At 41.8% G+C, this 25,816-nt stretch overlaps 1 protein-coding gene across 1 annotated transcript in view; it reads left to right on the forward strand.

Annotated features, from left to right (window-relative positions):
* Positions 1 to 25,816, forward strand: part of LOC145412442 (uncharacterized) — a 57,608-nt gene that overhangs the window by 12,856 nt on the left and 18,936 nt on the right. Inside the window, exon 2 of the mRNA XM_080282327.1 lies at positions 7,129 to 7,256. Coding sequence (XP_080138453.1) covers positions 7,129 to 7,256 — 128 coding nt within the window. The remainder of the gene's footprint in view (positions 1 to 7,128; positions 7,257 to 25,816) is intronic.

A 25,816-nucleotide genomic window follows, 5' to 3' on the forward strand; every position in this document is an offset into this window, starting at 1 on the left:
GGGGTGCAAGGAACAGCGTGGTGGACTGAAGAGGTGAAACAGGCTGTGGCACAAAAGAAGAAAGCATACAATGAATGGATGAGAAATAGGGGCATGGAAGAAGTTGAGAGGCGGAAGAGAGAGTTATACGTAGAAAGAAAGAGAGAGGTGAAAAGATTAGTAAGAGAGAGTAAGAAGAGAGTGGATGAGGAATTTGGAAGGAATTTGAGTGTAAAGTGGAGGGACTGTAAGAAAATATTCTGGAAAGAGGTGAAAAGAGTAAGACAGGGTGGAAGTGAAGTTAGCAGGGGAGTGAAAGATAAAAATGGTAGATTACTAGTGGAGAAGGGAGAAAAAGTGAGCAGATAGAGAGAACACTTTAAGGAATTGTTGAACATAGAGGATGGAAGTAATGCAAGTATAAGTGGCTGGAGAATGGCTGGGAGAAGGAGGGAGGTGAGCAGACAGGAAGAAATCAGTAGGATAGAAGTTGTGGAAGCAATGAAGAAAGTTAAATCGGGGAAAGCCCCAGGAATTGATGGAGTGTGTGGTGAAATGCTGAAGCATGGGGGAGAGATAGTAGTAGAATGGATGTGGAAGATGTGCAGATTGGCCTGGGAGGAAGGTAGAGTCCCGGAGGATTGGAAGTCAGGTATAATTATTCGCTTGTACAAAGGAAAAGGGGAAAAAGAAGTGTGTGGTAATCATAGGGGCATTTGTCTTCTTAGTATAATAGGAAAAGTGTATGGTAGGATACTTATAGACAGAGTTAGAGAAAGAACAAAGAAATTAGATGGAGAAGAACAGGGAGGCTTTAGGAAGAGAAGAGGTTGTGTAGATCAGATATTCATTCTTAGATCTTTAGTGGAAAAGTTTTTAGAGAAGGGAAAGAAGTTGTATGCAGCTTTCATGGATTTGGAGAAAGCATATGGCAGGGTGGATAGACAAGGATTGTGGAAAGTGTTAAGAATATATGGAGTAGATGGGAAGTTGTTGAATGCTGTGAAGAGTATGTACGATGGTGCTAAGGCTGCAGTGCGTGTGGATGGTGAACTAAGTGAATTTTTCTCTTTGAAAGTTGGGTTGAAACAGGGATGTGTCATGTCTCCATGGTTGTTCAATCTGTACATGGATGGGGTAATAAAAGAGGTACAAGGTAGGGTAGTGGATGTTGGAGTGGCCCTGGTGAGAGAGGATAGTGTTTGGAAACTCCCTGTACTGTTGTTTGCAGATGATACTGTGTTGTTGAGTGAAGACGAAGGGGAGCTGCAAGGCTTGGTGGATGAGTCTGGGAGAGTGTGTAAGAAATGGAATCTAAAGGTGAATGTAGGGAAGAGTAAAGTGATGGTCTTTGAGAGAGGTGAAGTCAGTAAATGTACAGCGAGGTTGGATGGTGAGGAATTGGAAAATGTGAGTACGTTTAAGTACTCGGGTAGTGTGATGAGTAAGGATGGAGGTTTGGAGGGTGAAGTGCTTGAAAGGGTACAGCAGGGAAGAAAGGTTGCTGATTCTTTGAAAGCAGCGATAAGAAACAGGGAAGTGAGCATGGAAGTGAAAAAGTTACTACATGACAATATTGTGATACCAACTCTAACGTACGGAAGTGAAGCTTGGACGTTGTTGGAAGGACACAAGTCAAGAGTGAGAGCAGTGGAAATGAGTTATTTAAGAGGAGCCTGTGGAGTCACATGGAGAGACAGGCTGACGAATGAGGATATAAAGGAGCGTTGTGGTGTGGATGTGGATGTGATAGGAAGCGTTATGAGGAACACACTGAGGTGGTTTGGCCATGTGGAGAGGATGGAGGGTGAAAGACTGATGAAGAGAGTGTATGTGAGTGAGGTGGAGGGGGGAAGAGGGAGGGGGAGGCCGAGGATGAGATGGAGGGATGGGTTGGAGAGGTATATGAGAGAGGGGGGTGTGAGTTGGGAGCAGGGCAGTGAAATGGCTGGGGACAGGGCGACTTGGAGGCGATTTGTTTGTGGCCACCCCAAACGGGATTGAGGCGTCTGGCAATAGATAGATAGATAGATAGGATGCCGAAAATATTCCAAAAGTTGGTAAAATTGTAGTCGTCACCCCATTACAAGTTTGGTTTTAGTTGCCAGGCATTCTTTGATTTCTCACCCTTGATTGGTGCTAATCTTCAAGTGCCAAGAATAATTATCAGATTACCTGGAAAATTAGGCTATAGACTTTGTTGCCGAGAATAACTGCAAAGTAATTTAAGTCTCTTATTGTCTGGATAACTCTAGTGTACCATTTCATCTGATGTCATACGATCATATTCAGCTGGTAGTGAGTTACAGAAGCTGAGAGCCATGAAAAAAGGTTTTAATCGCCATGAAAATGCAGTCGTCCTTAAGATCCTTAAAGAACTTTATAGCTGATGAGTATTATTTGCGAGGAAAAATAATCAGATCATTCTTTTCAGTTGAGGAATAAAAGTTTTCTATCATGTTATGTTGCCAGACAACTTTTAGAAATACTTCCGAGTCACTTTTAACCCTTCATTCCGGTGACGTACTGTTGTAGCCTGACCAGTGGTTTGTCCTATTTCCAGATGCGTTTATTCAGCTCTTGAGCGACTTCATGTAGTAAACAGGTATACGAAGGCTACAAGTAACCTCTTCAGTTTGAAAATTCTCTCCAAACGTGTACCGGTATAAGATTGTCTACAGACAGCAAGAAGGTGAAAAATACGTGTTCATAGTGAAGGGATTAGAAGTTGCTGAGTTTTAGCTGACTGAAAAAGCTGTCTAGAAAATTATGAGGAATGGCTTTCGATGGATATGGTCTTGAAAAATACAGACAGATGACTGATACACCTTTTGCAATAACTGACTTTGGATAAGTAAATTCTGGGTATCGGGTCATCCTCTACATACGCTTGCGGCACGAAATAGACGATCGTAAACATAAGCAAAACCAGACCACACACACACACACACACACACACACTCTAGAAGCAGGGAAGTAAAGAAGTAGTAATAAAATGTAACTAAAGTAAATGAAGGACGCGAGGTGGGTGGGTGAGGAAAAAGTACAAGAAGAAAATAAATCAGTAAAAAAGTAATACAAGAGAGAGAGAGAGAGAGAGAGAGAGAGAGAGAGAGAGAGAGAGAGAGAGAGAGAGTAGACATTAAGTAAAACGAGAAGAGATGGACAGATAGATGCACAAACGGGAAGGCTACATTTTTTTGGTTTAGTCTAAATTTCTGAACCAAGACATTATGTCCCGCTGCTATGGAACCACCTGATATGAGTTCCAGAAACCTGTCTATGTTTTCCTTACGAGCCAGTAGCTCTATCTGTTATGCTTGAATCACGTAGCCTGGGTGGAGATTTCTTTCCCATTACTCTTCTTGACATTGTGCTACATTACGAAGTACGGTTTAAGGGCAACAGCAGAGGTATTTTCGTGGGTCGTTGGTGTGATTTGTGGACGAACACGGAATCTCATTGCAACATATAGGCTATTAAATTCCAACAATATCTAGCCTTGATAAACTAGGATTGGAACCTGCGATATGAGGATTACCAGCTCAGTATTGTGTTCACAGTAAGACGCACGTAGGTAGAGAGGAATGTGTGGCAGACGAAGAATGGGGAAAGATGAATAAAGCACGGAAGAGAAAGATGTCAATAACAACGGATGGAGAGAGAGAGAGAGAGAGAGAGAGAGAGAGAGAGAGAGAGAGAGAGAGAGAGGCAGGTGCAGAATATGTCGTCACAAAATCAGCTGGGGAGCACATGTGTCTACCCACTCTGTGTGTCTACCCCACACTTGCAAGGGGGATAGGGAGAGGGGAGAGGGGAGGTAGAAGACGGGAGGGGTGTAAAGGGAGGGAAACTGTGGGGGGAGGGGAGAGGTAGAAGGGGGTGATTCATTGTCCACCTATTCATGACGCTCACTTCTTGTTAGTTCAATCTCTTTCTCTCTCTCTCTCTCATTAACCTACATTTTTTTTTTTCCCTACCGAGCTCTAAACCTCATTTAGCGTTGTTTGTTTAGACGTGAGATTATTTTGGATCACCTGGCGGGATTCGACGCAAAAAAAAAAAAAAAAAAAAAAAAGTAATTTATAAGAATGACTGGAGTAGTGGTGGTCGTGGTGGTAGCAGTAGTATAATAATTTAGTAGAAATGGTTGTAGAAGTAGTGCTTGTAGTAACAACAATAAATATAATAATAATAATAATAATTGGTGAGAGTTCCAATACCTGGGTACAGTGATAGAAAAGAGAGGAAAATGTGCAAATGAAGTGGAAATAAGAGTGACACAAGGAAGGAAAAGTAGCTGGTGCTATGAAGGCCTTAATAAGAAATAGAGGCTTTATTGCAGCTGAGCGAGGCTTACATGAAGGAGCGTTAGTGCCATCTTTAACAAACGGATGTGAGACTATAGTGTGGCATGAAAATGAAAAGTCAAGAGTGAGAGCAGTGGAGATGGGACTGCTCAGGAATGTATGTGGAATACAGAGAGTGGATAGGATATGGAATAATGTGATACGGGAAAGATGCGGAGTGAGGAAGTCTGTGGACACCAGAATCGAAGAAAGTGTACTGAGATGGTTTGGTCATGTGGAAAAATGGATGCCAATACAGTGGTGAATAAGGTATATCTGAACGAATTTGAAGAAGGGAGGAGGCGAGGTAGGCCAAGAAGAAGGTGGAGGGATATGGTGGATGAGTTTATGAGGAAGAGAGGTATGGAAGTTAGTGAGGCTAAGGGACTGACATGACACTGAGCTAGGTGAACGAATTTTTTGCGGAGATGCGTATAACCAGGGATTTGGCACCCTTTTTTAATGTGTCAGCGTTCGGATTGGCTCTATCAGGTAGGTATATGTGAAACTACGGAACATGTTTTTTTTTTTTTTTTTTTCCCCTATCTGATGGGGCCAGGATTTCGAGGACTTGAATGATGAGTCAATGGAAGCGTGGCCCTATGAACTGGGCAAACTTTGGCTATCTGGACGTTACTACTCCTCACCTTGCCCTAGGGTGGGAAAGGAGGTCCGGTTAATAATAACAATAATAATAATAATAATAATAATAAGTAACCAATAATTAATTAGTTGTAAACTGTCCAGCTCTCATACTCCCATTTTCTCCTTGGCCACACTCTTTACTCTCTCCTCTTTCACATTCACTCACTCATTTGTATCTCACTTTACGTCGCATGCTTACTATCTTCTATTTCGGTAACACTTTGATTTAAGCTTTACCGAGCCTACTGTATACCACTGTACCTATAGCCTCCATCTTCACTGGCTGTGCTGTCCTCTTCCTCCCTCATCAGTTACCAACGTCCCAGCCCGTCCCATCCTCTTCTCTCCGCCCATCCCCCTGTCTCCCCCCTCCCCTTTTATTTTTTTACCCCACCACCCCCATTCTCCCACAGATTTTTTTTTTTTTTTATATCTTTCCACAACCAACAGTGCATCTTATACAACGTCCATCCAGCCCCACCCACCACCACCATAATTGTAGACCAACCCGTCCACCCTCCTAGGCCTGTTTCACTCACTTTTTGCTCCACCACTGAACATTGATATTCTCTGTAAACAGTAAACTAGTCGAACTGTGACTACGGACGTGGAATCAGAGCCTTATTGCCCATACATGAGGCTCTTTCACAGTCACCCACTGACACACGTTCTTACTTTTTCATACAGTACTCTCACTTCCTTTCAACGATGACTCACGGTCAGTTTTATCCTCATTTTCACTGAGTTTCTAACAGTTCATTCTCATACCCTCAGAACTCACATTCAAAGACTGTCATATCTGTCTACACATCAAGGGCCATGGGATTATCAGTCATCTGTGTATATCTATCAATCTATATTTATATGTATATATATTTTATTTATCAACAGTTATTGAAATACAGTACATTACTTGTAGTTTGTGAATAATTTTTGACATGAATGCATTATAAATTTGATCACATTTCAGATGAAGACTGCAAATTTATATTTTGTTCGTAGTAATAATAGTAACAACAATATTAATAATGATGAAAATAATACAAGTACTAATACTAATAACGACAATATTGTCCTTTCACTAAGCCATCCCCGCCTAAAGTGCTGGCTGTATAGGAATGCAGTGTTTCGCTATTTCCGAAGGCTCTAAGCAGATTCTCAGTTGATAAGATTTGTTGGTAGATAACGAAGTATTATGCAATGTACCAGGTGTAGGTATATCCGTATACGTAAGCTCTTCATTTATATTATCTGTGATCGCTTCCTGTATGTGCACATAAGGTGTTAAATTTTGTTTCTAATGCCATCAACTGACGCAATTTACAAGCGGTTTTGTGGCAATAACTTACATACAGTTTATTATTGTCTGGAAGGATAACTAAATTTTGATTGGTTTCAAGAGCTGACAAAGTTCTTGCAACTTATATTTGATTGCTGTCCTCTTACCTTAATCTGAAGAAAATGAGTTCTTGCTGTTATTGGTAACTTACAGCATATTTCTAAGTTTCACCAAAATAAATGAATATGGATTTATGGTAGTTGTGATATATATATATATATATATATTTATATATATATATATATATATATATATATATATATATATATATATATATATATATATATATATTAGTTCATTACGCGTGAGATGAGAGATGGTGACGGACAGGAATGAGTGAAAAAACAGTAGGGTGAGGAAACGTCAACTGAACTCTGCCAACGCGTTTCCAAAAGTAGTAAAGCCTGTTGACAGAGCTGTCCTATAATTTATTTATCTTTAGTACAAAAGGCCTTGGAATGTGCCCATAAGCAATGCTAATCCTCATACTAAAGCCAAAGAATATAAGCATGTATTTGAAAAGTTTTAGGGAGGACTGGAATAATGAAGCTTGGGCGGGGGAACTGCAGCGACGCTCATTGGTCCGCTTAGTCACATGACCACCCTGGCTGCTGATGCTACGGCTCGCCGTTCCCACATTTAAGCTTTCATTTTTCATAATGTTCCATGTTCTTTTTTAATACGACAGAATTGTTACTTCATAATTTCTAGTGAATTGTATAGATGTTCATCGTTTCTAAAGACTGCGGAGGCATGAGTGTGGGCAGGTTCAGTGAGGTGAGGGCGTCAGGTGAGACGTGGGAGCTGCTGAGGGAGCGCGGTATCAAAGCTTCTCATCCGGCTGGTGGTGAACGTTATCAGTCGTGGCCGGGGTGGTGTTGTGAGTAAGCGTGTGTTTCCTTCCTCCAGACCTACAGTCACACAACCCCCGCCTTTACTATTAGGTAAGGAGTGGGAACTGTCAAAAGCAATTGAGGAGGCAGGAGAGGGGACGTGTACCGTGTGTATGCATGGCTTTGGGAATCTAGCCTGTCGGTAACGTTGCCTATGGGTGCTTTTAAAAACGGGTGTATTGGCTGTGTTCATTTGAATTCTGGGGTTTGCTGCAACATAGAAAACGCCTTCGCCCATTATGAGAAGTGTGATAGGCGGAGTGTGTTTTGATCTGCCTCTCCCCGTGTATACTGTCTCCTCTCACCCTGCGTACGTTCGTCCTACCCTCAAGTCACTTCCATGTGTGTGTGTATTGATTTCGCCCTTCGAGCCCTCCTGCTGGTATTTCACATCGTGGGGGCTAGTGGAGTAGTGTGAACAGTGAGGTGTGGGACAAAGCTTTTTTAAAATAAAAACATTGCATTACTTTTGCCGTGGACATTATGTTTCCGGACGCTTTGTTGATTACACTAACTTGCTGGGTTTATACTCTGCATAACTTTTGTTTTAACCCTTTCATTTCAGTGACGTAATGTACCGTAGTTTATATTTTATTCTTACTTCCTCCAGACGATGATATTCAACTTAGGAACTTTCCTAACTGGAGAAGTTATATGCAGCTTTCAGTAACCCATTCAGTATGAGATTTTTTCCTTAGTTTTGTTAAATCGTTTGGAGGCAGCGAGAATAAACTTTAACTTACAAACCGTCGCTGGATTTAAGGGATTTAAGAATACTTGAGGTATAAAATATTTTTGCTTTAGAAATTGCATGGTTATTGCTTTTGTGGGTGTTATGTATGTAGTCCAATCTAATATGCTAGCTGTAATCATTGCCACTGGTCCTCTAAAAGGGTTTAAAGCTTAAGAAATAATAGTAAACCGTGACACCGAAACAAAACTTACTGTTCATAATTAATAAGTAGTAAAATATTAAAGAATCATTCCGATTGATATGGACTGACGTACGCACTTCTAAAATGTAATATTAAAGCAGGCGGCCATCAGTGAGTAACAGGCGGTGACAGGTATAGAGAGGAGGGGAAGATGGTCTGTCAGAGCGTGCAATTAAGGAGTTATGTGAGGGGTGGACGTGACTGGTGTGTGTGTGTGTGTGTGTGTGTGTGTGTGTGTGTGTGTGTTTCGCCTATTTATGAATTGTGACATGCACGTATATGTACTTAAGGATGTATTTGTGTTCAGGTAGATGAATACACCTGTGTGGTGCAGCCACACAGGTGTGTTGTGCAAGTGTTCAGTGGAAGATTGTGTAGGATTATGTTGTGTGGGTTTACTTTGACAAAATTAGTAAAAATATGTTAAGACGTGCTTTTGTTGAAAAATGTGTGTGTGTGTGTGTGTGTATTAGGGAGTGGTGTGGGTTTTTATGTATGTATGTGTATGTATACGTGCATGTGTGTGAGGTGCATGGAAGTAATTGGTTTGGACTTATAAATGATGTTCATGAAGTATAGGTGGAGCAGACACGATACATAGTACCGTGTGTGTGTAGTGGAGGCGTGTATTTATGTGTGGTGGAGTGTACAGGTATGTGTGTGTGCAGGTGGGTGTGTGGTAGGCGGGCAGATAAGGGATGCTGGTGGAAATGACAGGTCATCACAGCCACATCTATCGACCTTTGGTGCTGGAGTGGGCCAGGAGTAAATCTAGCTGCTCATTGAGGTTGATTTGAAAATTAGCGGAATATTCGAATAACTTAAAGAAATAATGTCTTTATACATCCATCGTTTTGCCAGTCTTTCAGCCTATCATCATATCTATCGTTCTATCTTTTCATCTTTCTGCCTGTGTATCTCTGTATCTTTGAACCATATTTTCAGTCCTTTTCATGGAGTGATCTGATGGCTTACGTCCTGTCTGGTAGCATATCCCGGTAGAGATCGACAACACTAAATATTGTAACTGTTTCTTTATTTCTTTCGTATCATAAGCACAGCACACGCATAATTTCATTGTATTATCTAATCTACACACAATGTATATTTATATTTTTGCAGTACGCTATAGGTCTTGGAAGTGGATTAAATATTTATTATTGTAAAGTATGCCGTCTAGCTAGAAATGATAGATGGTATGAAAAAGAAGAGAGTGAGAATGAGGATTTGAGTATGTGATGAAAGGTGATGTGAGAATGGGATGAATATAAGAGTGAAGTAGAACCAAATTGAAGTTGGCCAGAGAGTGTTCAAAACTAAAGTATGAGAAGTGAAGGTGAGGTAAATGTGAAAGAAGACAGGGGTAATAAAAGTAGGACTATAGGTGAATGAAGAATTAGAGGTGAATAGTGAAGAAGTTTGTTGGCGAAAAAGGGAAGATAATGGGAACGAGGACGTGAATGTGAACAATATGGAATGAAAGTTACATAGCCTATACATGATCTAGGTAGGTTTAAATAAGTGGGAGTGAAGGTGAAGTGAAGTTAGTCAGAAATGTCTGTGATGAAAGTGAGAAGGAAGGAAAAAACGCCAACGAAACAAAAATGAAATGAGATGTGAGGAAAGAGATGATAGTTGAACGAAGATGAAAAAGGACAAATGGAGAAGGGTGTGAGTGTGGGTTTAGGCTGAAATTAAGACAGCATAACAAGGAGCGTGTAATGAGGTGAGATAGTTAAGGTAAAGGGAGTGAGGTGTGAGAGACGGTGACGGGTTAGTGCGGGTGACGAAGGCTGTGAGAGGGATGAGTGAGAGTGGGGAATGTTAAGGCAGTGAGAGGTGTGAGAATGAGTGACAGAATGATGGGTGAGAGAGTGTGTGAAATTGAGTGTGGGGGCATGAGTGAGAGAGTGAAGTTGGGATTGTGAGCGACTTTAGGGTGAAAGATGGAAGAGAGTGATGAAGTGCATGAGATAGATAGAGAGAGAGAGAGAAGGATTTAAGTGCAAGCGGGAGTGACGAATTATGTTAGACGTTCGAGTGAGAGCAACAGAGTGAAGGGTAGTGTGACGGACGAGGTGAGCGGTGTGAGTAACAAGGTGAGAGGTGGGAGAGTGAGAGCGTCAAAATGAAGGCTGGGAAAGTGAATGTTATTACTGAATGAAGGTTTGGACAGTGAATGAGGGACAAAAGATGGGTGGGAGTGAAGGGTGAGCGAGTTAGTGACAATGAAGGTTTGGGCAGTGACTATGACAGTATGAAGGTGCCAAGAAGGTGGAGAATGTGAGACCGTGGAGAGTGAAAGAGTGCGGATGAAGGCGACAGTGGGTGAAGATGAAAGGGAAGAGGGCATAAGAAAATAAATAAGGCAGATAAATAATAAATAAGGAGGAGTGAGTGAAAAAAAAAAACTGTGAAATAGATGTGTGACACTGAAAAACAGGGGTATGAAAGTGACAGAATGAAGGGTGTGATGAATGGGCAAGAGTGACTGGTGAGGAGAGGAGGGGATGAGTGACAGGATGAGATATGGGAAAGTGGGGGATGAGTTATAAGTGAGAGGGGGGGGGGACTGATAATGAAAAGAGGAAAGGTATGGGTGATGGCTGGAGAGGAAGAGAGAGGGAGGAGGAGAGGGAAGCTGATAATGAAGCGATGAATAGTGAGGAAGTGGAAAATTGATAATGGAATGTAGCCAAAGGGCTAGAGAGAGAGAGAGATTGCATTTGGTTGGTAGTGAAATGTTTAAGAAAAGTGTTGGCTACTCCAGAGAAGGCTCTCCTTTCCTCCAAACCCTTTAGCTGAGAACAGAGTGAGAATTAGTGTGAAAATTGAGGGAGGTGTCAGTATGTGATCGCTAGGATAAGTTTCAAAGTGTGAAATTGAGTGTGATGGGGTGTTAGTGTGAAACAGAATGAAAAAATGTGCCCGTTGTGTCATTGTGTGTGTGTGTGTGTGTGTGTGTGTGTGTGTGTGTGTGTGTGTGTGTGTGTGTGTGACTCTCAGTAGGGCTGACCGTGAATGTGGAATTAGGAAAAATTGAGTTGAGATCGAATGCTAATGTGTGTGTGTGTGTGTGTGTGTGTGTGTGTGTGTGTGTGTGTGTGCGTGCTCTTAGGAACGGCGTTAAATGCTTTGATAAGAGTGAAATCTGAGTGTGAGGGTCCATGGTTGAGAGCTGAATGTGTAAAAATGCATGACTGGGAATGTTGTGTGAGTTGAGTGTGTGAGTGCGTGCTGTGCTCCTTGACAGACTCACACACTGTCCTAACCTAATTATGGCAGCTTCCGTTTCCTGTGTACGTGTGAGTGTGTGTGTGTGTGTGCTCCTCAAGCCGTTATCAGTTTTTCTTCAGGTGTTTCTCTCTCTCTCTCTCTCTCTCTCTCTCTCTCTCTCTCTCTCTCTCTCTCTCTGTCTCTCTCTCTCTCTCTCTGTCTCTCTCTCTCTCTCTCTCATCTTCATCGGAGCCTTTCCCTATATCCATAATCCCTTCTATTCTTCTAAGCCCCATTCTTCCCTCCAAAGTAATCATCTCTCTCCCTCTCTCCCATTGTTAATTCTCTCTTTAATGTTCTCTTTAGTCCTTATTCACCCACCACTTCATTTCCGGCCCTTTTTCATTTCTCTTTTATCGTATTTTATGTATCAGCAATACTTTTTATCATTAGCTCGTCTTTTTGTTTTATTAATTTTCTCTCATACAGCTTGTTTGTTTCTCTCTCTCTCTCTCTCTCTCTCCATCAAGGCCGTATGCATTCCCAGTACTCAGATAACCATGAACGCACTTCATAAACACACACACACACAGACACAGACACACACACACACACACACACACACACAAATACGTACATGTGTTCACTGAGTTCTGTATTCACCTCGATGAGAAGCATATGTGTACAAAGAGTAATGCGCCCTTTGTTACATATTAAAGCTTATCGACACACCAGCTGCTTTCTCTGTCTGTCTGTCTGGCCTTATCTTTGTACACACCAGACTCACGCACAGAGCGGCACGCACACGGCAGTCATAAAATTACTGTCCACATGCACATCTCTCTCTCTCTCTCTCTCTCACACACACACACACACACACACACACACACACACACACACACACACACACACACACCAGACACTCGCTCACCTTTTTTTTTTTTTTGTCTCCCTAAAAGTAACACAATCCCCTCTATACAGTTACAGGGCATGTCACGCTGTGTTATGTAAGCGTTACGTAATATGTATACCCGCGGGCGTGACTGTGTGTGGAACGGGGTAGATTTACGTACAGAAGTGTGATGATTTGGGTGGTGTACACGTGTATGGCAGCACACACATGACCTCGTTACCGCAAGTGCACACAGTCAAGGACGCGTACACGCAGGGAGGGAGAGAGAGAGAGAGAGAGAGAGAGAGAGAGAGAGAGAGAGACTTAGAGGAGAGGGAGAGTACAAAGGAAAGCAAACAGCAGCAGGGACGATAAGAAAGAGTCAGAGGAGAAGAGATTATGTACAAGCAGTAGGTAAGGGAAAAGGAAAAACAAGAGAAGAAAGATGGAAGAGGCAGGGGAGGTAACAGGGTCGTGGTGGGGAGGAAAATGAGGTGGGGAAAGCAGGGAGAGGGTTTACGAGATCAATTATGGATAAGAGAGGCTTTAAGGACGGAGTTGTAGGAGGGGAGGAGGGAGAGGAGACCGGCAGAGGGATGGAGGAAAGTTGTGGGGATTGTTTAGGGATGAGGTGGGCAAAAATGGTAAAAGTTTAGGGGATGAATTAAAGATGAGGTATTTTAAGGAAAACTAGTGGAAGCAGAAAATGGTAAAAACTTTAGGACATAAAGTTAGTGAATTTACTCTAGTGAACGCTTCAGTTTTTTTTTGCAAAATATGTCATTTTTATTATGGCTATTCTTGACAGGTTTATGTAACTGATTAAAAAAGAAGAACACAAGGGTCAAGGATGAGAAGCAACTCCGATAAGTTTTTAAGGGCTGATTTAGAGATGAGCAGGGGTTAGGGGAGAAAGAGAGCGAGAGAAAGAGAGAGAGAGGCAATTAAACAAGAATCATCGGGTGAAGGGAGGCAGCAGACGGGAGGGGAAGAGCAGGCAGCAGCTTAAAGAGGAAGTGCGGGGAGGATGGCCGGGGAAAGGGGAAACTTAAAGAGAGAGTGTAGGCAGGGAGACTGGGAAACAGACAGGCATGGGGAGGAATGGAGGGAAGGAAGGAGGAGGAGTACAGGGGGAAGAGACGAGGCAAAAGTGAGCAATGTGGGAGAAGTGGAGCGAAAAGAATGGTGAGGGTATAGGAGGAGAAGAAGAAGAAGAAGGGAAGGAGGAAAGGGAAATAGGAAAATGGGGTGGGGATACGAGGGAGATGTGATGTGTAGAAGTGTGAGGTATAAGAGAGAGAGAGAGAGAGAGAAGAGTAGGCGTGACGGATGAAGGAGTAAATGAGGCGGTTAGAATGGGTGACGATGAGGGAGGGGAGGGAAGGGTTGATATTGTATGTGGGGGACAAGGATGGATAAACAGAGAGAAAGAAGGAGAGGGAGAGAGAGAGAGAGAGAGATGATGATGATGATGATGATGAAGAAAAGAGGTAAGGAGTTGATAAATATAGGAGGGAAGAAAGAGGGGAGGTAGAGAAGTTGAGATGAGAAGGACAAAAGTACTAGAGGAGAGTGAGATGATCGATGACCGCTATGCTCGCTAACCCATCATGATATCATCTCGTCATCAATCCAAACCTTTCATTTAACCACGCACACACACTTATTTTTTGTACTCTCTCCCCACACACACACGCTCTACCTTCCTCCCCGTCCCCTCTATTCCCCAACACACACACACACACACACACACACACACACACACACACACACACACACACACACACACACACACACACACACACACACACACACACACACACACACACACACACACACACACACACACACACACACACACACACCTTTATCTTTCCACCAACCCACCAAGTCTGCCTGCCCATCCACACACAGACACACAATCACTAGTCATGTCACTGGAATTCCACCCTCCACCCTGCCCCCACCCACACAGCCACTTATCATGTCACTGTTTCCACCCTACCTCCACCAGCCTACCATCCTACCCACTCACCCAGCCTGCCTCTGCACCCACACTGAACTGTGATGTCACTGCAGTGCACTTCATACCCAGGATCTCAGCACACTCCCATCCACCGGATTAACCATAACCTATATATGTAGTATATATGTATATAAAATTGTTTTGGATTAATCAGATTAGAATATTAAAGTTTGGTACGATCTCTCAGTGGGTTAAAGTACTGCTTGCGTCCAAGTAAAATTTTGCGTTAACTGTAATGGACAGCGTCCTTGCACACACCATCCTTACCTTCCCACCTACATATACGGTACCGCGTACTTACCTTATCACCCATCCAAAATATCTCCACACCCTTCCTACATGTCATCGCCCCTTTTCCACATATCTACACACCCACATCCACATCTCCTTGCCCACCTCCACACCCACGTACCCCCATACCCATCCAACATGTCATCAGCCCCCTCCTCCACCCCCTTCCCACTTCCCATGTAACATTCCCCCCCAGCCACCCAGCCATCCAAATATACCTGTGAGTTAAACTGAGGTAGGCTATCCAGTCATGCCCTTTGTCTCTTCCTCCACAGCTACCCTCTACCCTTTGTTCCTTCCCTACTCTTCACCCTTCTTTAGTCCATTATTTTTTCGTTTGCTGTCTCTTTTCTGTCTCGTTCAATTCCTTTCACCATGTACCTATGAAATTTCATGTCCACTGATTTTATCCTTTCCCATCCAGTATTGCTACTGTAGTTTTTTATTTTCATTAAATTATATTGAAGTGTTTGTTTTAGTTCTTTCATTTCATATCCCCTAAAACTCCTTCTCTTGTATAGTCCCTGCATTTTTTTCACGCTCTCTACCTCTTTCAGATCCTTTGTTTCTTTTATTTCTGCCAGTTTATGTCAGCTTCCTTCATTGTCACTTTTTTTTAATGTTTGTATCTCTTCTTTGTAAATTTGTTTTCGTATACGATTTTTCTGTCTCGACTCATTCCTTTTTCCCTCTTCTTATATTATCCCCCATTATTATTTTTTCCTCCACTCCAACTCCCATACTCTTCTGTTTTCCCTCTGCCATTTACCTCCTTTTATCTTTTTGTGCAGTTTCCTGCTCCGTCTTCCTTTTTGCTGAATTGCTTTTCCGTCGTCTTTCATCATAATCTCCATTCTTTCTCCTGTTTTCTGTCTTTTGTCCCGTCATTCTGTATTTCCCCTTCTTTTCTTTTTACATCCCCTTCTCGCCTTTTTTGTATTCTTTCATATTTCATTCTCCAGTTCCTTCCATCTTTCTCTGCTCATTCCACCGTCACTCTCTCTCTCTCTCTCTCTCTCTCTCTCTCTCTCTCTCTCTCTCTCTCTCTCTCTCTCTCTCTCCATTTTTTTCCTGCTCTTTCCTTCGTCTCCTTTACCTCGATTTTTTTTTCTCCCTTCCCATTCCCTCCCCCTGTAACACCTGCTGTTGACAACTCACATCCCTCCACCAGCTGGGGAGGGGAAAGAAAGGAAGTTAAGGGAGTTGGGTGGGGCGGGGAAATGGTGGGGGTAAGGGTGATGGAAGGGAAAGAAGAAAGAAGGGGGAAGCGGAGGAGAGGGACCAGTAGGGGAGGGGGAATGATGTGGGAGGTGAGGTGAGGAAATGGTGTAAGAGTAGAGGAGAGGAACGGGAGGGGTGTGAGAGGAGAGGAACGAGAGAAGGGAAAGGAAGGAAAAGAGTGTGGTAGGAGAGGAGGGAAAAGAAAAGAAGTGGTGCAGGAACAGAGAAGGGGGGAAAGAGGACAGGGGGGAAGTGTGTGGGGGAGGGGAAAAGGAGAGGAGGGGAATGCCAAGGGAGTGAAAGAGACGAGCGGACGGATAGTCTAGGGGAGAGAGAGAGAGAGAGAGAGAGAGAAGGTTAGGAGAGGGAGAAAGGAAGATGAACGGATAAGGGAAAGTGGAAATGTGTGAACAGAGAAAGGGACAGGGAGGTGAGGTAGGAGGGGAGGGGAGAGGACAGCGGGGAAGAGGGAAGGGAAAGAAAAAGGTGTGGAGGGAGGCATGTTGAGAGAGGGGGAAAAAGTGTGGAGGGAGGCATGTTGAGTGAGGGGAATGACAGGGGAGTGGGGAAGAGAGAGTGATTAAAGGAACGAAATGTAAGAACAGGGCGTGAGGAGGGAAACGGTAGATGGAAGGATGGTACAGTCAAAGAAACAACTATCTTCCCAGTTTCGTCTGAAGAAAATTTACATCCGGCGAAATACAATGAAAACCCTATCCCGACTAGTGTGTTTCAGATGGTTCGATTTTTCCGCTATGTATTCGTCAAACTGTAGGAAGATACTTGTGTCTGTGCCTGTACATAGAGGAATAGTAATAAGCGAGAGGGAAGGGGAAGGAAAAAGGGAGGGAGAGGAAGAAGACGTGGATAGAGGAATGTTGGTTGCAGGAAGAAAATGTTAAATGAAGAATGCAGGGTGTGGAGAGAGAAAGAGGTAAGGCGAAGAGAAGGTCAATGTAAGCAGAAATAAAGAGTGTGTGGGGAAATATAGAAGAAAAGAGAGGCGAATGCCAAACGAAGGAAGGTGAGAAGAGGAAGAGGGATGTATAAGCTATGGAAAAATGTAGAAGAAAATGGAAGAAAAAGGCGAAGACTAAATGTGAAAAAATGGAAGAGGAACGAAAGAACAACGGGTGTATGTGGAAGAATGTAGAAGTGAGAGGCGGACGGAAAAAGGGAGAAGAGAAGATGGGCATGTGTGGAGGAATGTCGAATGATGGGGTGGGGGGGGGAAGGGAGGGTGATGGTTGAGGCAGGCAGGGGATGGCCAAGGGAGGGGGTGGAGGAGGGCAAGGGAAAGGGAAGGAGGGGGTAGGAGCAAGAATGGGTGTCGTGAGAGGCAGATCGTGGACGGAAATTTGATGGCATGGGAGACTAGGGGAGGAAGTACGGTTAACAGAGAGAGAGAGAGAGAGAATGTCCCACAGAATTGTAAATGCAGGAAAATAAGATGAAGAAAGTGAGAAGTAAAATATTAATAGACTAAAATGTACTGAATAAAGGAAACATGATCAATAAGAGAAAGGTAAAAAAAAATAATGATAGCCCACTGTCTTATACGCCTAGGACAATAAAATACACACACACACACACACACACACACACACACACACACACACACACACACACACACACACACACACACACACACATTCTGATAACTGTATTGGGAAGGGGATGGAAAACAGAAAGAAGGGTAGGGTAAGTTACGAACGGAAATTTGATGGGTGTAGAAGGCAGGGGAAGGAAATAGGGTTAGCCACTGCAGGGTAAACACAGGTAGAAGTGAAATACTGGTAGACTCGTTTTCTCTTAGGGTTAGGAGGCTCTCTAGCATATTTTCCTAAGCGATTTACTGTACCATATATCAGACATCTCTTACCGTATATAATAGCTATTTGTATCTCTCTGGTATTGATATTTGTATTATTACCACATAAGATAATATTAAGTCGCCCTATGCAGAAATAAACTGGTTAGGAAAAGATGCCAGGGAGCCTCGTTAACCGTCAAGAGCAAGAGGGTGTGTTGGAAAAAGGAAGGCAGAATTTGAATGGTCAGGAGTTAGGGTGAGGAAATACGGCAATCATAAGGTAAAGAAAGGTAAAAGAAAGACAGGAGAAAAACATAAGTAAAATCTTACTAAAGAAAATGCACAAAAAATTATCCATTTCAGTACGGTATTTTTTTATTATTGTTCATGTTGTTTCAGTCGCTTGAGAAAGGCTTGTTGGATTAAAAATGATACTGTTTATAACAAGTGTAGTGGACTTCTGAATACCTGTAATAGCTATACATGAAAGGGATAGAGAGAAGGAGGTTGGTGAGTAATTGTATAGAAATTGCGTACAGAAATGTTCGAGATATAGAAATCGTGCTAATGGAGGAAGAGTGATTGCAACTGAAACAGCAAATAGGAATTTCTTACATATTTTGGCATAGATGTAAAGAGGGTATAGCTTAGTTAAAACAGGAACAATGTCTGAGAATTCTTGTATGATGGAATAGTGTAGGTGGAGGGAGGATGGCTGAAATTTGCAGTACCGGTATATAGAGATTTGATATTTACATGGGATTGGCATGGATAGGAGAAAGAGAGAGAGAGGGGGGGGGTAAGATTGGTCTGACAAATCTTTAAATACGGCGATTAATGGATTCAGATGTGAGGTTATCAGGACCGTCATACGATGAGAGAAAGAGAGAGAGGGAGAAGTAAAGTAATTGAAGGTAGCATATATAATGAAGGGAAAGGTTAGATATGATTATGGGAAAACGTTGACTCAGTTACAACAGAATCCCAAAGTTTAATAACACTTGCTTCCCTGTGTTTGCATTTGAGTCAGTGTATATGTGATGGGATGAGTCAGAGTGTGGCAGGGTGAGTCAGAGTGTGGCAGTAGGGTTCAGTGTGGACGAGTGATTGGAGAATATGACATGGTAGAAGGGTCTGCCTAGAACACACACACACACACACACACACACACACACACACACACACATATACAGGCGCGCGCGCGCGCGTTTCATGTGATACAGATCGAATCAACACGTGTGGTTTATATTCCTTTGATGTAAATTGTTTCCACCTCGGGTAAATATTTGTGGATATGGCTACAGTTTAACACATGTTCGGTTAACCTCTTCATTACGGTGACGTCGTTTTCACTATTCTTATCCCCAGATGACTTTATTTAGCTAAAGATTTTTTTTCTCGAACTGTAGGGGTTATGTAGCTATAGCCTTCACTGACCTCTTTTCAGTATTGGTAAAACTCGGAAGGAAGTAGCAAGAAATAAATTAAGAATGATGTCACAGGGTTTAGGGCGTTAGATGACTTCCATGAGTAGCCACAGAATACATACATTTGTGTGTGTGTGTGTGTGTGTGTGTGTGTGTGTGTGTGTGTGAATAAAATATATATAATAAATAAATATATATATGTATTTGTACATACCCGATATATATATATATATATATATATATATATATATATATATATATATATATATATATATCCCTACGTGTCGAGTGGGGTTGGTGGAGGATTAGTGCCACTCCCTGTAAAAACAATTAACTCTAAGCCCTTGGCCACCCCGTTTGGGATACATGGCGTCTGGCAATGAATGAATGATGAATATATATATATATATATATATATATATATATATACATATATATATATGTATATATATATATATTTATTTATTTATTTATATATATATATATATATATATATATATATATATATATATATATATATCTATATGTGTGGGTGTGTGTGTGTGTGTGTGTAAGTTGTAAGTAGGCTGTTATCTTTTCTTGCTTTATCTGGTTTCCGGCCCTATGAAAAAACAACCACCCTTTCGATTTTTTTTTTTTTTTTTTTTTTTTTTTTTTCAATAAATACCCAGTATTGTTTTTCTTACTCGGAACCTTGACCATTTATATTTGTTTTTTTGTTTTTTTTCAGGCTCTCTTATTCTCTTCTTATTTATCTTTGTAGCCTATCTGTTTGTGTGAATGTTGAAGCTCAAAAAACGAAGAGGGTGGGAGTGTCATGATTGTTAAAAAATTAATTTTAGTTTGCTAAGCCTGATGGTTTCTGTGGGTCATCATCTAAAGGATCTCCATGTTCCTGATAGGGACAGCTTACATTAATCTACTAGAGTTCATGTGTTGATTTTGTACAGTGAAAATATGAGCTGAGTTGCGACAGTTTAGGTAAGGACTAGCGTGAGGGTGCGAATGGGTGTGGTGGGAACAGGTGAGAGGGGTTGTGGTGGGGGTGCGAGTGAGAGGGTGCTGTGGGGGTGTAAGGGGATGTGTTGGGTAGACGGAGGGGGTTTGTTGAAGGTACAGGGAGATGCAATGAGAGAGAGAGAGAGAGAGAGAGAGAGAGAGAGAGCTAAGATCGCGGAAGTTGTGTGTCCCAGCATCAGCAAAAACAGTAGCCTGCCTTCTGAGATAACATAATGTGTACTTCCTCAAGTTCACCATATAATGTACCCAATAATAATGTTTCGTATTTTATGTATTATTCGTAGCTGTACTTTATTCTGATCTATTTTGGTAACGTAGTTCGTTTGTCTACCAGCTGGTTTGGTATAGTTTCTTTGTAGTGTCAGCATATTGTTTGGCGTACAGGAATTAGGCTTGTTTGGTTGCATGCACTAACTGAAGGTTGTTGGCGAAGGTGAGCGTGATTAGAACATTCCATTATTGTCATAATGTGACAGTACTAGCAAACACTAATATGAGGCTGTACTGGCGAGGGCAAACATTATTGTGGCCCCAGGCTTAATGAAATGTAAACCTTTTAGTCTGCAGACTTGTCTGCCCACAGTACACCATCCTTTTTTGGAGGGGATAGGGAATAAGTTGAGAGACGTTTGTAAAACTGGGCAATGGAGCCGTTCAGCTACATCAGTCCCAAATGTGAAGCCGTCACTCTCCAGCAACGCGTAGTACCAAGAAAGTAAGTTTCAAGGACACCTCTAGCTGTAGCTAGTTTCGTTTCTGTAGTATTTTTCAACAACTATTTAGCCCTTGGCGACTCCTGACCTACCTATATGTATCTATTTTAGTCAGCCTAATGCAACTGAGGGCAACCTATACCAGCTTTGAGGCCAAAAACGCTTAGACCTAATGCTGAAATATTGGGGTATAACAAAATTATCATTAATAGCTGTAGTATTGGCATGCACAACGTAGCTTGAGTGCAAGAGGATATGTCTGAGCTAAACTAAAATATTTGGCAACTCGCAGCATAAAACACATACCGTAGGCTAACCAATGCCTAGCTGCCTACAGACATAACATATTTTAGTAATTACTATTTGAAAACATGTTATACTGGAATACTCAAATACTAACATTCCATCCTGAAGCATTATTTTAAAATACCTAAAAAGAATGTAATACTTGAATAGGCTTACTCAGTTACTGACATTCATAGTACCCTACCGGTATTCGTTATATTAATGCTGCTTGACAAAGATACCTTAGTACCTGGGTACTGACATTCCGAGCTACAGCTGTTGTAAGGATTGCTAGAAAAAATGTGATGCCGGCACTGCGTTGGAATACACGATATCAGATACTTCTAGTAAGAACAGTTGCGAAGCTGCGCTAGTTATACTAGACTACTCGGATGGTAACAATCCTAGTAAGCACTATTTTAAGACGGTGTTAGGGAGGGTGAGTGTGATACAGTATGCCCTATGACACTCCCAGCTGACCTCGTATATTATTTCCACCGCTCCGTAACCAGCTGAGAGCTTGGCCCACAGCGCGAACCCCATGTTTTTGTCAAGGCCTCCCCGTGCCAACACAAGAGGCGGAGTTGGCAGGAGTATTCTGGTACGGCAAAACTTAACACCCACGGCGACACATAACTTGTCCTTCTTTTGTCACGGTGTTTTTCATGTCGAGGCGTTGTGGTGGGTCGTGCCAATTGTCTGTTTGACCGCTGGCGCACTGCATCCCACCAACCTTGAATGGGCAGTGCCTGTTTGTTTGACTCCTCGTATATGCTACATTGATTTGATTTATTAGTGTGTTTTTATTTTTCATTATAATTATTAACTCCATTAGTTACTCATTATGTGAACAGAAACATGCATTAACAGAGTCTTACTTTACCCAGTTGTGTAATAACTAGCGATAGAAAATTCCTAAACGCCTTGCATTAGATTAAATGTTTCCTCTGAAAATAAGCAGATGCTTCTTGTTGTAAGTGAGAGATTGGTGCTTTTTGTTTTTGAAGAGAGATGGATACTTCTTGTTTTTAGTGAGAGATGGATGCGTCTTGTTATCAGTGAGAGATGATCCTTTACTGACCATTTGCACGATTGGTTTATGAATCAGAATATTTGGCAATACATCACCGTGTTACAAAATGTTTAGTTACTTGTGTATGATTCAAGGTAGGTGTATCTGCAAGTTGCAATATCTGTTAACAGCGAGGTACATGTTTGTGAAATATGGGTAAGCAGTTTTTCTGATACAGTTTCCTATTTGTGTTTGTTATGTTAACGGTTAGACATATTGTTCCGTAGTCTCAAGTGAGGTAGCCAATAATGAAGATTCTGTGAAATGTAATCAGTAACACATTAATGTGAGATCCCAGCATGATGATGGATAACCAAACATCTGTAATGTTCGGTGTTTCGCCTGTCAGAAGTTTATTTATGTTCGAGTGTCGTCAGACTGATGGTACAAACCAAGTTTGTTATCTACTGTCTCCTTGGACGGATGTTTTTGTCACGTCTTCAGTGAAGCATTTGGAAGACCACACTGAAATGGGATTGATATAAAATGTACACCGATAACCTCACTAGGCATCGTGTTGCACCTGTATCTAGCCGAGATGAATATGAAATGCCTGATCTTAGGAATTTAGGGCAGGTAAATATGACTGTGGCATAATGTTAATTAACCTCGAGAGTCAGTGGGGGTTTTTGTCCTCATCCGGGTCACTTTTTTTTTTTTTTTTAGCCAGGCATGTATAATATTCCCGTAGGAGAAGGAGGCTAGCTTCTTACATAAACTGCCGTAACGTTTTTTAAAGCTGTCATTGGTATAAATCCTAAAACATCCCAGACCTGAAAAAAAGGAATATCTACCATGCCAGTTACATCGATTACTTTTTGGCATCTAATGTAAATGTGTGTGTGTGTGTGTGTGTGTGTGTGTGTGTGTGTGTGTGTGTGGCTCAGTGTTGCATTTCTTCCCACTTGGACATTCCCAGCTGGTACGGTATGCTATTAACTCCATCACTACCAGTCCACCAATCATAGCGACGATGCCATTTGTAGATTGTTCTTGCTGCTGCTATATGATTTTATATTGCTTAAGAGAGACTTTTCAAACTGAAGGAGTCAGAGACAGTTCATTAATGCCATCAACAAAATAGATCTTTCCTGTGTTGAACAAAGTCGCCTGGAGGTAGGAAAAAAAGGGGAAAGCACATTTGCAATAACCTGAGGAAGATCCGTAACCCCTCCCACTCAGTTGGTGATCAAGAGTAGTCAGACTAGAGAGTCGGTTTGGCTAGTAATCAGGGAGGCTTAGTCTTACTTCATAACTAACCCTTATCAGTTTTAATGCAACGACGACTCAAGCTGTGGGAGTGGCCCAGTTGCGTCAGGTGGAAACAAACTGGCTATACTGAGTTGGTTAAACCTGACTTACGTAATCGCCGTGGCCGTGGTTGATATGGGTGGAGGGGCGGGTTTGAGTTGATAAGAATAGCGCTTCATTATCACCACAGATAATCGGTTTGTTATCATCTGACGGAACTGGATCACTTCCTGCTGCCAAAAGGCGATTTATTAAGCTTATGATGGACAGTTTAAAATTCCGTTTAGTACTCTATATAATTATGCCCGGTCTGGTTTTACCTGATGGAACTGACCCACTTCCACAAATTGAACATCAAGCTATGGTTGTATGAAATTCGATGAGCCATAGTTATGATGTAGGAATGAATCTCTTTGGTTACTGGTACTAGTCATATGGGCACTCCATTTAGACTATACAGTAGCTGACTACCCGCTGGGATGAAAAGGTTATGGATCATCATGAAAGAGTAGGTACAGAGGCCGTTATTAACCCATATACTGCGTAGGGCGTCACTGCTGAAGAAAATAAGCTGAAATTGGTATGGGGCGTCTCTTTCATATTAATCAGGCGAGCACCAGACTTTCAGCTTAGGAGAGAACCCAGATAATGAAGGGGCGAATGAATGCTAAATCTAACCCCTTCAGTTCGAAAAGTGTCCTAATGTGAATTTAATCGTCAGTAGATAGCAGTCAGAATAAGAAAGTATGTCACCGGACTGAAGAGACTGACCACCCAGTCAAGATTACAAAGGCTGTGTTTAGGTATTAGAATGCATGGGGTTTCTCAGCTGAAGAAAATGAATAGGAGTTAACCGGATTTAAAAAAAAAATTAAACACATTAGCCTACTTCTGTGTCGTAGATTTTGATATATTTTTGCTACCTTCGGATGATTTAATTTTGCCTGGAGAGACTTTCCTCATCTTTAATGTAAGCTGTATTGGCCAAGTTGAATAAAATCGTCTAGAGGTCGTCGGGCTGAAGGATTTAATGGTGGCTTGGGGGTGGGGGGAGATAAGACATGATACGAGAGAGATAGGAAGTGTTGTTAATGATCATCATCATCGTCAGTGTCATCATCATTATCAGAGGTGGTTATTTCATTTCCTTCATTGTCCTTCTGTTGGTAGCTTCCTTTGTCGGTATGGGTTTTGGTTTAGGAAGATCTTTTTATTCTTCCTCATCATCATTGATTTCTCAGTTTGCCCGAACATAATTTGGGACTTTTCACTTGTCATTTCTGTTTTCCAAATTCTCGGCTTCATCCCGTATGTTTTATCATTCACACATACTTCCTTTGATACGGTAGTAGTGAGTGTTTGAGAATCTAGATGTAGAGATTGTTACGACGTTGCACCTTTGTAGCCATATCAGGAGGGCAGGGGCCCGCGGCCAAGCCATTCACACACTCGAGGCAAGATTCAGTCGCGTTCTTCTGAGAGGCATTATGTGAGCCATGACCCTGAACCATTCCTTAAGCTTAAACCCCCTATTGGCTACACCAGATAAAGAGGTCATTGATATGGATCTATGTATGAACGCTGATAATTGTAAAAGCTTCATTGGGAAAATAAGGGGATATTTGATAGCTTAGATGCCAGATACTCGTCATATGTTTGATAATAAGGGAGACTTGAATGGACAGATACGGGAACATGTGATATCGACAGTATATTAGATAGTCTGATAATAGAGAAAGCTTGAATGGATACATAAGAGGGGATGCGATAGCGATAAAAAATATGTTTATATAGTTTTATATACCATGGTGAAGGCTTGAATAGATTACTGGCCTTAATATGAAAGATATAAGATACAGGTATATTTGTTGTCTGATGAACAGTGATGTGTTAAATACAAAAGAGGGCATATGATAGCGATAAAAGTTGCCTTTATGATTTAACGAGAGTGAAGACTAATATGAGTGAGTAAATAACAAGCCATGTAATTGAGATAACAATGTGTGTAGCCTAATTTGATAGAGGGAACTTGAAGAGATTAACAGGCCGTATGACATAAGGAATATTTGTAGTGTAGGAAAGATTATTTGAACAGATAATAGGCTGTGTGACAGAGATAAGAAATGTGTGCAGTCTGGTGAGGATGGTTTTAATAGATAACAGGTCACAGGAAGGAAGATAAGAATTTGTTGTTTGATAGTAGTGATTGTTTGAATAGATTACAAGCCATATAAGAGATAAGGCTTGATAAGAGATAAGAAATATTTGTAGTCTGATAGTATTTAAGTGATAAAACCAGATAAGAGATAAGAAATATTTGTAGTGTGAGAAGAGGTAGTAAAGGCTTAGATAGATAGCAGCCCGTGTGATAGATAAGAAATATTTGTAGTATGGTAAAAAGGTTTTTCATGGAGGTTTGTTAAATGTAATCGGTATCTGGGCGCACCTG

Source organism: Coenobita brevimanus, chromosome 93, assembly GCF_032717465.1.
Source record: "Coenobita brevimanus isolate Jiangsu-jjx chromosome 93, ASM3271746v2, whole genome shotgun sequence".
Taxonomy (NCBI): domain Eukaryota; kingdom Metazoa; phylum Arthropoda; class Malacostraca; order Decapoda; family Coenobitidae; genus Coenobita; species Coenobita brevimanus.